The 15898-nt window shown below is 46.9% G+C and overlaps 1 protein-coding gene across 8 annotated transcripts in view; it reads right to left on the bottom strand.

Annotated features, from left to right (window-relative positions):
- The window catches only part of DDR2 (discoidin domain receptor tyrosine kinase 2), a 176995-nt gene that overhangs the window by 115819 nt on the left and 45278 nt on the right, over positions 1 to 15898 (bottom strand). Inside the window, exon 1 of one of the 8 annotated variants that reach the window (XM_089299660.1) lies at positions 13449 to 13552. The exons of the other annotated variants lie outside the window; for them this stretch is intronic. Within the exon in view, the coding sequence (XP_089155786.1) occupies positions 13449 to 13514 (66 nt within the window). The 5' untranslated portion in view covers positions 13515 to 13552. Of the gene's footprint in view, positions 1 to 13448; positions 13553 to 15898 lie in introns of those variants that run through there. 8 annotated transcript variants of the gene reach the window in all.

Genomic DNA, 15898 nt, shown 5'->3' on the forward strand with positions numbered 1-15898 from the left:
GAATTGTTACAGCACTGCTGGACTTATTGCAGCCTACTTACATGACCATCACACAAAGTCATACCTATGTACATCTGAATTGCTGCAGTTGACCTACCCGGTCATTTGCAACAAGATGGAGGAATTTGGAAAATATCATGCTGAGTGAATTGAGCCAGTCCCAAAGGGACAAATATCATATGTTCTCCCTGATCGGTGACTACTAACTGAGCACCAAGGGGGAAACTTGTTGAAATGAAATGGACACTATGAGAAACAGTGACTTGATCAGCGATTGTAGCATTTTTCAGAAAGTACCCTCCACTCCCCTGTTCCTGAAAAGCCTCTGCCTGAGAGCCTCTACCTCCCCCTCACTCTACCCCAACCCCGGTTGCAACCTTATTTCCTCTTTAATCTAAATGTGTCCTTACTGTATGTCATGCACTCCTCTGGGTATGCTACCTACATTGCCTTGCAACCTTCACAGCAAATCTGTGACACTGAATTATTAGGATCAATTGTTTCCACATGAGTAAACTAAGTTTCAGAGGAGTTGCTCAACTTGTCAAAGGTCATACAACCAGCAGGTCACAGAGTCGACTCTTAAACTCAGCCGATTGGGTTCCAGACCCACATTCATCACTGCTATTTTGGGTTGAAAGATCTGTCTACAAGCTCAGTGGCTTTAGATTTATTTTTCCTCTCCCCTACAAGCTGTCCCAAACTCTTCATGGTATCCCCTTTATAAAAGTTAGAGGAAAAGGCCGACGCCGCGGCTCACTAGGCTAATCCTCCGCCTTGCGGCGCTGGCACACCAGGTTCTAGTCCCGGTTGGGGCACCAGATTCTGTCCCGGTTGCCCCTCTTCCAGGCCAGCTCTCTGCTGTGGCCAGGGAGTGCAGTGGAGGATGGCCCAAGTGCTTGGGCCCTGCACCCCATGGGAGACCAGGAGAAGCACCTGACTCCTGGCTTCAGATCAGGCTGTTGCAAGCATTTGGAGAATATGGAAGATACCTCTCTCAACCACTCTTTCTCTCTTTCCCTTTCTGTTGCTCTGCCTTTCAAATAACTTTAAAAAGAAATCAAAAAACTAAAATAGACATGCCAACTGAAAACTAAGAGAATGCAATTCATGTGCAGCAGATGGGTAAAGTGGTTTAGAAAGTGCAGTACTTTCATGGAGCCCTGAAATCATTGGTTGCCTCAAAATTCGTAACTCCCCATTTTTCTTTCTTCCACCTGATTCTTGGGGTTGAGAGCTGCTTGCACAATATTATCAGATTCAAAAGGCTAAATTAAAAAAATAAAAAGCTTGGAGGAGTCATCCAACTTGGAGGGAGTAAAAAGTCAGGCAGAAACACCAGAAAGCCTCCCCCAGTGCCCCCACCTATTCACAGAAGAGTCTCTTCTGTACTTCCTGTTCCCCCAGTTGTTACCCATGACAATGAGAAATCCACTGGCGGAAGACATAAAGAGGCTGCAAAGATCAACTGAGATTTGCCCGTGAATAGAGCCTCACAGAGTAAGGTGGTGAACAAAGAAAGTAATAGGACCCATCAACAATAAAATATTAATTGAATGCAACAATGTGGAGACAGAGGGGTCCTTGCTCTTTTAAGGAAGTCCACCATAGTAACCAACATAGAGTTGGAATGAGCAAAGCTTTAATGAACTTGAAGTTTAAAACAGAGGGACAGAGCAGCATTTGGAAGTGGCTTCCCAGAGGTAGAGGGCATCCTGCCTGGATCCTCAGGGAAGAAAAAGAAAAAGAGAAGGAAAATCTCTAGCCCCAACATGTGATGGGCTTGGAGCTCAAGGGAACTATGATCATTCCTCTTGCACTCCTGGGATCCAGCCGACAGCATTCAGAGCTGGAGCAAACCCCAACTGGCCACATCTCTGGAATAATATTGGTTTTGGTTCATTCTCTGTGATTGACCAGACCCCCTTAGGCACAGAGGAAACACCGCTTCCTTTGGACCAGTTTATACCCTTTTATTTCTCATAGGAAGTGTGGTGATTTTTCCATTTGTTTGGGCAATAGAAAGATGGGCATGGTGTGTCATAAGGAACTGAAGGTTACAAAGCACAAATGTTGTGAGCACAGCCTTTGGATGCCATTTTTAGCTCTTTGCTTTCTGGTTGTGTGACTTGCAAGCTACTTAGCCTTAGGCAACCCCACTTCCTTCATCTGTGGAAGGCAGTTGATAATATGGACCTGCTAGGATTTTTTTAAACTCCAGGGAATGCCCAAAGCTTTGTCCATAATGTACGTGGCACTATGCCCAACACAGTAATTTCTTACCAAACAGTAACTGTTCTTTATTTTGGTCCCCAAAAGGTGCAGAAAGCAATGCTGAGCTTTTGCTATGCAGGCTTCATGTTTTGGCTCAGTAAACTATAAACATGTGGCTTTCTCTTTGATCGTTCCACACGCATTAGCTGAGAGCCTATTATGTGCTTATATGAAGACTCTGGGAGGGGGGAGTAAAAGGAAAAATAATACACTTTCCCATCATTAAGGATTCCACAGTCTAGCAAGGGGGAAGTATCGTACAAACTGATAACAATAGTGGTGTGACAAGTGCTAAGGAGGAAAGCACTATGTGAGCATAAGATGAGAGCAATTAATTTGCTGCTCTGGGAATAGTTCCGTGTGAGTCAGAATGGAATTCTAGGGTGAACCGTTCCGAGCATTTCTCCACGTGACTTGGAGCATGTGATCCAGCATTAGGCATAGGGAGTACTTTATGAGCCTTTGGGCCAAATAGACAAATATTATACATCTTTCTTGACTGTTGACTTGGACTCATGCACACAGAGACACACGCACCCACACACTCACACACACATACACATTCCAATGCACTAGCATGCATTGCATTCCAACACACACATACACACACACAAATCACACACACACACACACACACATACTAGTTTTTAACTCATATACCTGAAGGCATGCACACACACACACATGTTAAATGTAATAATGCTTGCTCGCATATTCCAGTCACCTGTGTGTGACATCCCCACCTACCTGTCTGTCTCTGTCTCTCTACACCGTAAGGCCAGTGCCAGGACTTTTGCCTGGATAATCATCGTAATCTATGAATGTCCTTCCAGGCTACACTTTCAGTTCCCTCCCAATGCTCAGTTACTCTTATTGTGTCCATGCTCATGACTTCAGTCTCCTTGGCTTTGCAGCCATGGGCATTTTTCTAAAACTGATGTGATCTCTTCCATGGACCACATCTCTGCTTACCATCACTTCTCCTAGACCCTCTATGATGTCTCCTCCCCCAACATCTCAGCCTCCTTCCTGCAACTTTTATCCACTCATTCATTAGTTAAACAAAGACTAGCTAGGTGTCTACTCTGCGCAAGTCTTGAGGCCAGGCACATTCTCTTTTGAGCATGTGCTTCAGGGAAGCAGTCAGAGTGTGGTTTCTCGACAACTCCAGACCATCCCCAGGCTCCAGGCCTCTGCCCATGAGAAACTCACTATCACAACACCATCACCACCCTTCCCTCCCCACCACCATCTTCCCCATGGAACTGACAGTATGGACCCTGTGGTCTCATTCGCCATTGGCAAATGCTACACCAGACTCCATCTCTACCACCCCGTGGTCTCCATACGATTCTCTCCCACTTCCCCAGCATCCAGCACAAATCCTGGACCACGAGAACCTCTCTGGAGGCACTTGCTGAGGACAGCAGTATTTCTTCTCTGACCCCGATCATGAAAACTTCTTGATGCATCTTTCATTCGCCATAGCTAAAGTGACCCTAGACAGAAAACTCTCCATGAGGGTTTCCAACATTGACATTAGCTTTACTGACAATAATTGCAAAGTTATTAGCAAATAATCTTTGTACAGTGCTCTGCACCAATTGAATTTCACTAGTGAATGGCAAAAGCACAATTCAAGATTCTGACTGAATTGTGTGTTCAAAAGGACTTGTAAACGCATAACAGAAGTTTTTTGCTGGAACAGTAAAGCCAAATAGGTATTCTGTTCTCCCCAAAGGGTGGATGTCTTGGGTGGGTGTTTATGAAGCAGTTGGAACTCCTGCATCCCATATCACAGTGCCTGACTCGAGTACCTGCTCTGTTTCCAATCCAGCTTCTTGCTAACACACACCCTGGGAGGGAGCAGTTGTTGGGTCAAGTACTTGGGTTCCTGTCATCCATGTGTAAGACCTGGATTGAGTTCCTGGCTCCTGGATTTGGCCTGGCCTTGGCTGTTGTGAGCATTTGTGGAATAAACCAGAAGACAGAAGATATTCTCCTCTCTCTCTCTCTCTTTATTAAAATGAAAATAAATAAATATATTTTTAAAAAGATGCTTTCCTTGACTCTGTCCATTGATTACCTATGTAAGCAAGTTATTCCTTCTCTGTATTATCAAATCCTAGAAGGCAGAATTTCTGCTACTCATTCATTCGCTCATTCCTCCATGTGTATTAATGAGTTTCAGATATATCCAGGTTCTGTGTTAGGTGCTGGGTCACCTTCTCTCTACCCATGTGAATTAAAAGCACATGATTGCTGTCCCAGTGGAACTTACAACAGCGTTAGTGAAATAAGCAAGCAAAGCCACAAGGCATGCTGAGTTCTATGAAAGCAAAGAATGAGATACAGACATTTGCGAATAGTAAGATCTGCAGATAGGGAGCCCCACCACCACCACCACCACACATAAGGGCAAAGGCTCAGACCTGACAGGAGACAGAGCCACCACGAGAAAGGTCAGCAGGGGTAAAGTTGGGGTTGTTTGTTTCAAACAAAGGAAAGCCCCGAAGCCGAAAATAGTTCCACCTCCCCAGGAAGCAGACAGAAAGATTCCAGGCTGACTCGTGAAGGATGAGCACACTCCGAGAGGACTCAGATTCTTGCGTAGAAGACCCAGCCCCCAGCGTCACTGTGTTTGGAGGTAGCCTGTATAAGGAGCGAATGAAGGTTGAGAAAGGTCACGGGAGGGGGCTGATGCAATCAGTTTAGTGTCCTTATAAGAAGATACACCAGGGGCTGGCGCTGTGACAGAGTAGACTAAGGCTCCCCCGTGGCGCCAGCATCCCAGATGGGTACCATTTCAAGTCCTGGCTAGCTCTCTGCTTCTGGCCTGGGAAAGCAGCAGATGTTGGCCCCTGCACCCACATGGGAGATGTGGGAGAAGCTCCTGCCTCCTGGCTTTGGATTCCCTCAGCTAGAGAATGAACCAGCAGATGGAAGACCTTTCTCTTTGTCTCTCCCTCTCTGTGTCTGTAACTCTCTCTCTCAAATAAATACATAAAATCTTAAAAAAAAAAAAAAAAGGCACACCCAGAGAGCTTCTCTTTCCCGACCTGCCCCCATCCCAAGTGAGCACACAACCAGAAGACGGCCATATACAAGCCAGGACAACAGCCCTCCCGACACCAAACACTGCCAGAATCCATTTCTGTGTTTAGGCCTCCCAGGCTCTAGTACTTGGCTAGAGCAGCCCCAGCAAACAAACACACCATGGTAAAAAGTTTGAATTTTAGGGGCTGGCATTGTGGCATAGCAGGTTAAGCTACTACTCTGATGCCAGCATCTCATATGGGTGCCAGTTTATGTCATGACTGCTCCATTTTCAATCCAGTTCCCTGCTGGTGCACCTGGGAAAACAGTGGAGGATGACCCAAGCGCTTGGGCTTCCGTTACCCACATGGGAGACCTGCAAGAAGCTCCTAGCTCCTGACTTCAGCCTAGCCCAGCCCCAGGTGCTGTGGCCATCTGTGGAGTGAACCAGAGGATAAAAGATTGATCTCTCTCCCTCTCTCTGTGTAACTCTGACTTTCAAATAGATGATTTGTTAAAAAAGAAAAGAAAAGAAAAAGTTTGAGTTTTATTCAAAGGAAGGCAGTGAAAATGGTTTAAGAGAGGGAATAATGTGAATTTTTTTAAATAATTTCTCTTGCAGGTACTGGGGAAAAAGATGGAAAGAGGTAAACCCTGAAGATGAGAAAACCAGAAACAGTTGGGTAAGCGAGCAGTGATGGCACCCTGAACAGAAAGGGAAGTGGAAAGATTTTTTTTAAGATTTTTATTTATTTATTTTGAAAGGCAGAATTACAAAGAGAGATACAGAGAGAGAGAGAGAGAGAGAGAGAGAGAGAGCACTTCCAACTACTGATTTACTCTCCAGATGGCCACAACAGGAGCCAGGAGCTTCTTCTGGATCTCCCTATGGGTAGCAGGGGCCCAAGCACTTGGGCCATCTTTAGCTGCTCTTCCCAGGGCATTAGCAGGGAGCTGGATTAGAAGAGGAACATCCTGGACATGTACAGGTAGCCATATGGGATGGCAGTGCCACAGGCGGTGGCTTAACCTGCTTCACCTCAATGTCATCCCCCGGAAGTGGACAGATTTAAGGTGCACTCTGGAAATCTGTTCTGGCAAAAGGACTCTTGCTGGTAGGAATAAAACCATCAATGTGGCTTAAATACCTGCATTGAGGGTGCTGCCCTGTTTTGCTTGGGAATCATAGAAAAGCAATGACATTTGATGGAAAAGTAAATTCAGCTGCAGACAAATCAAGCTTAAAATACCTATGAGTCACCCAAGTGGAAATGTCGAGTCCTGACTGCTATCTGCATCCACAGCTCAGAGAGGAGGCCTGAGCGAGACATAAACGTGAGGGAGAGGGACGTACAGACAACATTGAAGTCACGCGCCCCGTGAAATTAGATAGTGTGAGCATGCATGTGCAAAGGGCCAGGGCCCTTTCAAAGGCTCCTCTTCCTCTATCCTACAGTCTCCTTATGTGTAAGTTTATAAACGAGAGCCAGTAAGTGCATATGTAGACCATGTCAGAGGAACGGACATAACACAGTTCATGGTGGGGAGGGGGGGATCCTGAAACCAACCTGTTTCTTATTTTGCTTGAGTGCTACAGATAGAGTAAAAAATGAAGGTAGATCTGAATCATTGAGAGTTCTTATAAAATAGGTTCTAGTCAAGGTCTATGCTGTTAAAAATAAAATGCAATCTCTCTCTCTCTCTCTCTCTCTCTCTCTCTCTCTCTCTCTCTCTCCATCTCTCCTCCCCTCTTTCCCTCTCCCAGATAGATAGATGATAGTCAGCTGCCCATACAACCCCTCCATGCAACTAAAAGCCTCTATTCTAGATATCCATCAACTGATGACTGGTTAAAGAAAAGCTGACATATTACTCAACCATAAAAAAGAATGAAATCCTGAAATTTGCAGCAAAATGGATGCTACGGGAGATAATTACACTAACAGAAAAATACCAAACCCAAAAAGACAAATATCACATGTTTTCTCTTATTTGTGGAAGTTAATTTTAGAGTATAAAAACTGTGTGGATGTCATTTCATTTGGTATATAGTTATAAATAGTGCTTCACTGACTCTCACCACATAAATGATGATATACTCTTCTTTCACCCATTAAAAAAGCAATGGAGAGGGAGCAAGAGTGAAGACTCTTGGGATACTAGTAATACTTCGTTCTTAATAGTGATTATGGCAGTTACAAGCACAATTAGAGGAGGCCGGCATTGAGGAGTAGCGGGTAAAGCCCCTGCTTACAGTGCCAGCATCCCATATGAGCGCCAGTTCGAGTCCCGGCTGCTTCACCTCCAATCCAGCTCTCTGCTGTGGCCTGGGAAAGCAGTAGAAGATGGTCCAAGTGCTTGGGCCCCTGCATCCACGTGGAAGACCCAGAGGAGGCTCCTGGCTCCTGGCTTTGCATCGGTTCAGCTCCAGTAGTTCTGGCCATTTAGGGAGTGAGCCAGCGGCTGGAAGACTTTCTCTCTCTGCCTCTGCCTCCCTGTAACTCTGCTTTCAAATAAATAAGCAAATCTTTAAAACAAGTACAATTGGGGGCTGGCATCATGGCGCACTAGGTTAATCTTCTGCCTGCGGCACCAACACCCCATATGGCACCGGTTCAAGTCCCGGCTGCCCCTCTTCCAATCCAGCTCTCTGCTATGGCCTGGGAAAGCAGTGGAAGATGGCCCAAGTCCTTGGGCCCCTGCACCCATGTGGGAGACCTGGAAGAATCGCCTGGCTCCTGCCTTCGGATTGGCGCAGCTCTGGCTGTTGCAGCCATCTGAGGAGTGAACCAAAGAAGGAAGACCTTTCTCTCTGTCTCTCCCTCTCACTGTCTGTAACTCTACCTCTCAATTAAATAAATTAAAATCTTAAAAAAGTACAATTAGATGTCAAAGAAAAACTCATTTATCTGTATATTTCTATGCATTTTACTTCAATAGTCTGTTAAAAAAATTGAAAACTAAAAGCCCTTTTCTTCTCGCCTTTTTGTAACTCACAAGAGAAACAAGAAGCCAGACTTGCTGTAATATTAGTTCTTCCCTTTCTCATGACTCATTAAGCATTGATGTCATTTGTAAATTTTCTAATTTAGAGAAATTGACTGGTTCTGTATGAATCAAAGGGGCTCTTCCCTGCCTTGGTTGCAGCAGGGTCTGACAGGAAGCAGCACATCCCATGGTGAGTACAGGAAGGGCGGGGTGGGGGGATGTTCCCTTATTCCCCCTGAACCAGATCCCCTCCTGGGACGATACCCACCGGCTCCCAAAAGCAGCCCAAACTCTTTAATGATGTATTAATTTTCCTTGAGACTTTGAGTAAGGGAAAGAACCTAGAAGTATATTTGAGCTGATTATTATATGTACAAAATTAATGTCTATATATCTAATTACAGAACTAAAATGAGCTATTAGAGACCATAATTAAAGAATGAAGGTGATGATGAATTACAGTGGGCAATGGTTCGAGGACAATTTTAACTATACTCTGTGGATCTAATGTCCGTGGTACTATCTCACATTACTGTTCTCATCACATAAGCTCAGCTCAGAGGTTTCCCAAGTCCCTTATTGTGTTTTGTGCCATGGGAACAAAGAGGCCCTGAGAACACGGCCATTAAGACCAGTTAGTACAGTCTGGCCTTCTGACAATGACAGGGGCATTGAAAAAAACAAAATGAAACAAAACAATGATATCTCATGATCAGTGTAATAGAAAGCTCTTCTCTGGAAAGTTTCTAAGAATTAATCTTTCACCATGACACAGTGGGTAGGGATCTGCCTAAGCAAGTCTTTTTGTCTTTTCACATTTAGAACTTCCATCAAGCTAAAAAAAAAATAAGCTTCTGTGTGTAAGTGTAGACATATATATGTACTTATGTGCATGTGTATATACACACAGAAATCCCTTCTTTTTGAAAAACAGATTTTATTTATTTGAGAGATAGAGTTACAGACAGTGAGAGGGAGAAACAGAGAGAAAGGTCTTCCGTCCATTGGTTCACTCCCCAAATGGCTGCAACGGCCAGAGCCATCCGAAGTCAGGAGCCAGAAGCTTCTTCTCAGTCTCCCATGTGGGTGCAGGGGACCAAGAACTTGGGCCATCTAGAACCAGTGTCCATATGGGATGCTGTCGCTGCAGGAGGAGGATTAACCTACTGCCCCACGGTGCTGGCCCCCAGAAATCCCTGCTATATGCAGGTTCTGCACCTGCAGATTCAACTAAAAATAAAAAACAATTGTTCCTGTGCTGAACATGTACACACTTTTGTTCTTGTTATTATTCTCTAACCAATACAGCGTTAAGCACTATTTATATGGCATTTGCACTGTACTATGGGTTATAAGTGACATAGAGATAATTCAAAATGCTAGGGTACTCCAGAAATGTTCTTGCAAAGATGGAATAAAAATATATTTATTTTGGTTCAAATAAAACTTGAAATCAATGTTCTTCTATAACACACATTTTCCTTGAACTTTTTGTACTGTCCTTGTCTATGGAAGAAGAATGTGTGTAAGTTATATGGAGCCACTATGCCACTTCATAAAACGGATTTGGGCATCTTCACATTTTGGCATCTTCAGGGGAGTCCTACAATCAACCTCTGAAGATATTAAGGTGGTAACTCCATATATATTTGGTTTAGTGTATACATGCATATGTTGTATGAGAGTGTGTGTATGTGTGTGTGTAAGCATGTACATGTAGATCTTCCAACAAATTCATGGAAAATGCACATTATCTGTGTTTTCAACTTAATATTTTTGAAATAACATATTTGCAATTTACATTATAGTCAAAGGCTTAACACTCCACTAAATAAAGAGTTCAACAAATAAAAAGCAAAGAATATAGTCTAGCAGGAAAATAGGCAATGGCCAAAAGCAATAATGAAATGTAAAGATGTTCAAATTCACTTACATAAGGTAAATTTTAAGATAGGCACAAAATCCCTGAAACTACAGTAGTATATGATTCCTGTCAATTTGTGAGATGTAGAACAAAGTGACAAAGCACGGTATTTGCAGCAAAACTGATACACACAGGCTTTTCTTTCACTTTTTTGGTTTGTTTTTTTTTTTTTTTTTTAGTTTATTTTTAATTTTAGCTCCCACATGAATGGGAGAATATGCAGTACTTGTCTTTCTGTGTCTGGCTTATTTCATTCAACATGATGTCCTCCAACTTATATTACCTTTTAAGTCTACTCCTTTGTAAAATTTTTGAAGTATCCTTGTGTGTCTGTGTCTGTGTCTGTGTGTGTATGGGAGTGGGCATTTGGCTCAATGCTTAAGACACCCACATCCCATAGCAGAGGGCTTGGGTTAGAGACGAGATCCGCCTTTATTCCAGCTTCCTGCTAATGCCCTCCCTTGGAGGCAGCAGGTGATGAGTCAAATACTTGGGTTCCTGCCACCCATGTGGAGGATCCAGATGGAGTTCTGGCTTCCTGGCTTTATGCTGGAAGAGTTCTGACTGTTGCAAACACATGAAAATGAACCAGCAGCTGGAAGATACCTCTCTCTTCCCTCCCCCAAATAAATATTTTTTGAGAAAGCTGAAGAAACACAAATATTGTGGGGAGCAACTCTGACTAGACTAAGTTACTGGAATTAAGACTTATTCTATGCATCTGCTCTCCCACAATATGGCGCTGGGAGAGGAGTAAACAGCTTCTACACAGCTGCCTCTCGCCAACTTGAGTGATGACCTGCAGGAGCTGATCCCGCTCCTGATTGGAGGAGAGCAGCATACTCGGCGTGTGGGTAGCAGAGTTGGGATTGGTGGAAGAGGACTATAAAGGAGGAGAGAGACAACATGCACCAGGAACATCTATCTGAACGAACATCTGAGCAGCCCCCGAGAGAGCTGGCCAGTGGTGTGCCGCTCCCCCGCGGAAGTGGGGAAAGTGGCAGGGGGCCCACCCTTCCACGGAGGTGGAGGGACGGCAGCCAACCCGGGAAGAACCAGCAGCAAACCCGGGAAGGGCCGAGCAGACAAAAGAACAGCGCAGGGTCCTGTGTCGTTCCTCCGCGAAGAGGGGGAGCGACATAATGGTGCCGTGATTCGGATAGGAAACCTAGGAGGCATAATGGTGCCGTGACTCGGATAGGAAGCCTAGGCAACAAAATATGTCTTGCATCATGTAGTTCAGAGGCACTATTTTGTGGACCATTTTGCAAATAACAATTCATAAATATAACCAAATGAAAGAAAGAAACCGAAAGAAAATGCAAAAAGTCAAGGTACAAGAGGGAAAATGTGGAGACACAGAGGCCAGAGGATCTACTCAGGTGCAACGCTGCTGCTACGTCAGACACTCCAATAAGCACTGTCCATGTGTGGATTCAATTAATTCCCATTACAGTCCCCTGCAATGGACAGAACTGTCTGATGGATGAAATAGCAGTGGCACAGAGTGGTTAATAACCTTCCCAAGAGTCCAAATCAGAACCCAGCCCCTGGCTGCAGAGCCCAGCTGTGAGCCTCTGAGCACTGGAAAGCAAGAGTGACAGAGAAGCTCCGTGAAGAGCACGTTCCCCACTAGCTCTGGAGAAGATGGCTACAACAGAGGGCCACAGCACACAGGGGAGCTGGCCAAGACAGTCTACGTGGACATGGTGGATGGCAATCAGTGGAGGGGAAAGGCAAAGGGCACTGCAGGGGTCAAGGCTCAGTGACTGGTAGGCAGACCAGAAAGGTTAGGTCGAAGATTTGACCTCAATGGCAAAATGATCCAGGACAAGAAGGGGTAGCAGGAGCATTTTGGAGCAGCTGAGTCCTTCCCAGATGTGCCTTTACTATGCCCAAGGGTGTCCAGGGGGAGGTGTTCACCAGGCAGCTTGAGATTCAAGAAACAGCTGCAGTAATAGGTCCACCTGGGGCTGATCTGAGAGAAGCTTCTAAGAGAAGAGACTGAAGCTAAGGCCCAGCTAGAGGAGGCCAAAGGGGGTGGCTGGGAAGGGCGTGACTCCTAAATAGAAAAGGTCTGAGCCATAGGAACTGACTTGGGGGCTTCCCTGACCTGAGCCTCCATCAATCCCCATCTCTACTTGTCACCCCACACTTGGGACAGAGCACCCCTCAGTAGATGCTAGCAGTACAATCATTGCTGTTCCTTGAAACTGATCAAAAGGCAGCTCTGGGAGGACAGGAATTGCATCTGTCTTGTTCACTACCAAATTCAAAAAGTCTCATGCATAGCATGGCATGAAATAAACCGAGGTTGGGGCCAGCGCTGGGTAAGTAGGTGAATGTGGGGAGCAACTGGGAGCAACTCGGACTAGACTAAGTTACTGGAATTAAGACTTATTCTATGCATCTGCTTTCCCACAATATGGCGCTGAGAAGGGAAACAGCTTCTACACAGCTGCCTCCAGTTCAACCAATAAACTGTGGGACCTGCTCCTGATTGGAGGAGAGCAGCGTACTCAGCGTGTGGGTAGCAGAGTTGGGATTGGTGGAAGAGGACTATAAAGGAGGAGAGAGACGGCATGCACCAGGAACATCTAAGGGGAACACCTGTGCAGCCCCCGAGAGAGCCGGCTGGCGGTGTGCCGCTCCCCTGCGGAAGTGGGGAATGTGGCAGGGGGAACCGCCCTTCCACGGAGGTGGAGGGACGGTAGCCAACCCGGGAAGAACCAGCAGCAAACCCGGGGAGGGCCGAGCAGATGAAAGAACAGCGCAGGGTCCTGTGTCGTTCCTCCACGAAGACGGGGAGCAACATAATGGTGCCGTGACTCGGATATGAAGCCTAGGCAGGGTTTAGTGTCGCTCCTCCACGAAGAGGGGGAGCGACATAATGGTGCCGTGACTCGGATAGGAAACTTAGGAGGGAAGAAACGGGAAGAAGTGGAAAATACCGGAGAGAGAGACTAGCAAAGAGCCTAGGGAAAAGCCGGACAGAAAAGGTGCCGGAAAAAGCTATCGAAAGCCTAGGCATAGACTCGGATACGGACTGTGGGAAAGAAGTTAGGATTTAAAGTGAAAGCAAGAAGAAACTTAGACTCAGATACGGACTGCAGGTTGAAAGTGAAAGTGAAACCTATAAGAAACTTAGACTTGGATACGGACTGTGGGGAGAGGCCAGGAGAAATGAGGGAGGAATATTGTTGGAAGAAAACTTAGGGAAACATACCGGGTAGAGAAAAATGTTAGGGAGGATGAAGCCGCGAGTGCAGGCCGAGGCAGAGACGTAAGCCATCTTGGAATTCTTCAAGTCACCCCGGGGAGCAAGAGGCGAAGATCTGGAACCAGAGGCAGAGACATGGGCCGCCAGGTTGGAATTCGCCAGGTTAGTCCGGGGAACTTGGATTGAATGCTAGTGGCGGAGACGTAAGCTACGCTGTGTGACTCGCGGAAGCCGCCGCGTGCAGAGAGAGCACGGGGCGTGAATGGATAGGGAACGCGGGGCTGGCGCGAGGCCGTGGTGCGGACGCGAAGGGCGTGGAGACCGCGGAGTGTGCACGCGAAGCCGAGCCGCACAGAGCTGGGAGCCCGCCGGCGGGGCGAGGCGCCGGGAAGCCGCGCAGAGCCGTGAAGCTGCCGCGGGGCGGCGAGGTGCCGAGAAGCAGCCTCGGGGCGGGCGCCGGGAAGCCGCAGGGATAAGAGAAACAGAAGTTTAGAAGTAAAATGAGAGAAATAGGAATGCTGGAAGATAGAAGTAAAATGGGAGAAATAGGAATGCCCAGACATAGAGAAATAGAGAAATAGAAAGGCCACCCACAACATGGCAATGAGAGAGCTTGGATTCGGTCTGCCTGATTAGTGAGGCGATGAGCACCTGCGGGCAGCTAGCAGCTTATGTGCCGCAGGTCACCGAAGACAGGCACGTTATCAACACCAATAAATCTCCCCACAATACAGCAATGAGAAGGCTTGGATTCGGTTTGCCTGATTGCTAGGGCTTGTAAGCACCTGCAGGCAGAGCAGAGCATGCGCTGCAGGGCACCGAACACAGGCACGCATCAGCGCCTAAAAACCTCCTCACAACATGGCGAAGAGAGGACCCGGATTCGGTTTGCCTGATTGATAGGACTTGTAAGAACCTGTGGGCAACTCTAGCAAGCAGAGCAGAGTGTGTGCCGCGGGGCACCGAAGACAGGCGCGTATCAACGCCAAAAATAAAAAGAAAGGGGGATATGTGGGGAGCAACTGGGAGCAACTCGGACTAGACTAAGTTACTGGAATTAAGACTTATTCTATGCATCTGCTTTCCCACAATATGGCGCTGAGAAGGGAAACAGCTTCTACACAGCTGCCTCCAGTTCAACCAATAAACTGTGGGACCTGCTCCTGATTGGAGGAGAGCAGCGTACTTGGCGTGTGGGTAGCAGAGTTGGGATTGGTGGAAGAGGACTATAAAGGAGGAGAGAGACGGCATGCACCAGGAACATCTAAGGGGAACACCTGTGCAGCCCCCGAGAGAGCCGGCTGGCGGTGTGCCGCTCCCCTGCGGAAGTGGGGAATGTGGCAGGGGGAACCGCCCTTCCACGGAGGTGGAAGGGACGGTAGCCAACCCGGGAAGGACCAGCAGCCAACCCGGGAAGAACCAGCAGCAAACCCGGGAAGGGCCGAGCAGACGAAAGAACAGCGCAGGGTCCTGTGTCGTTCCTCCACGAAGACGGGGAGCGACAGGTGAAGCCTCTCTGCCTATGGCGGTTCAAGTCCCAGCTGCTCCACTTCTTATCCAGCTCCCTACTAATGGCCTGGGAAAGTAGCAGAAGGTGGCCCAAGTGCTTAAGCCTCTGTACCCACATGGGAGACTTGGAAGAAACTCCTGGCTCCTGGCTTCAGATTAACTCAGCTCTGGTCATTTCGGCCATTTAGGGAGTGAACCAGCAGTTGAAAGATCTCTCTCTCTCTCTCTCTCACACACACACACGCACACACTGTAATTTTACCTCTGAAATAAATAAATCTTTAAAAAAAAGAAACAGATGTTGCATGAGAAGGAATGAGTAGAGGGTTGGAGAAACCAAGCTGATGAGGAGATAGCAGGAGCGCATTCCCAGTCCAGGGCTGCTTCTGCCTGCCCCTCCCCTAGAGCCCTGCCCACAGCTTCTTGGGCAGCAGCCCTCACGGGTGGAGAATGAGCCTCACATGACACATTCACATGTCACAGAATGTCTGTGTGTGCAACTATGCAAGTGCGTGTGTGCGTATGCGTGTGCATGCTGGCTGGGTGCAAAAAGGCCAAACCACAGCCACTTTGCGCCAGCAGACCACACCCCTCACTTACTGTGAACCTCCTGGCACACACATAAATGACAGAACCCAGCATTTCACACACCACAACAGGCATAAAATGTGGCCAAGGCCAAAGGCAAGAGTAGCATCCCACCCTGTGCCCCACAGAACGTGTGCTGGAGTTCAAATCACTGAAATTAGTGTTGTGGCTCCTAGGCTGACAAACCCACTTCCTCCTGGCGGAAGCACTTACTCTTCCAGATCATGTGAGATTTTGAGCATCAATAGACAACACGAGCAGCAAGGGCTCTGCACTGGTTGTAGCAACGGAAATCAGAGGCCAGCAACATCATCCGAAGTCTTCGGGTTTATACGTGAGGGTCTTCAAAAATTCATGGA

Source organism: Oryctolagus cuniculus, chromosome 7 (genome assembly GCF_051225735.1).
Source record: "Oryctolagus cuniculus isolate XC-2025 breed Fujian yellow rabbit chromosome 7, ASM5122573v1, whole genome shotgun sequence".
NCBI lineage: Eukaryota > Metazoa > Chordata > Mammalia > Lagomorpha > Leporidae > Oryctolagus > Oryctolagus cuniculus.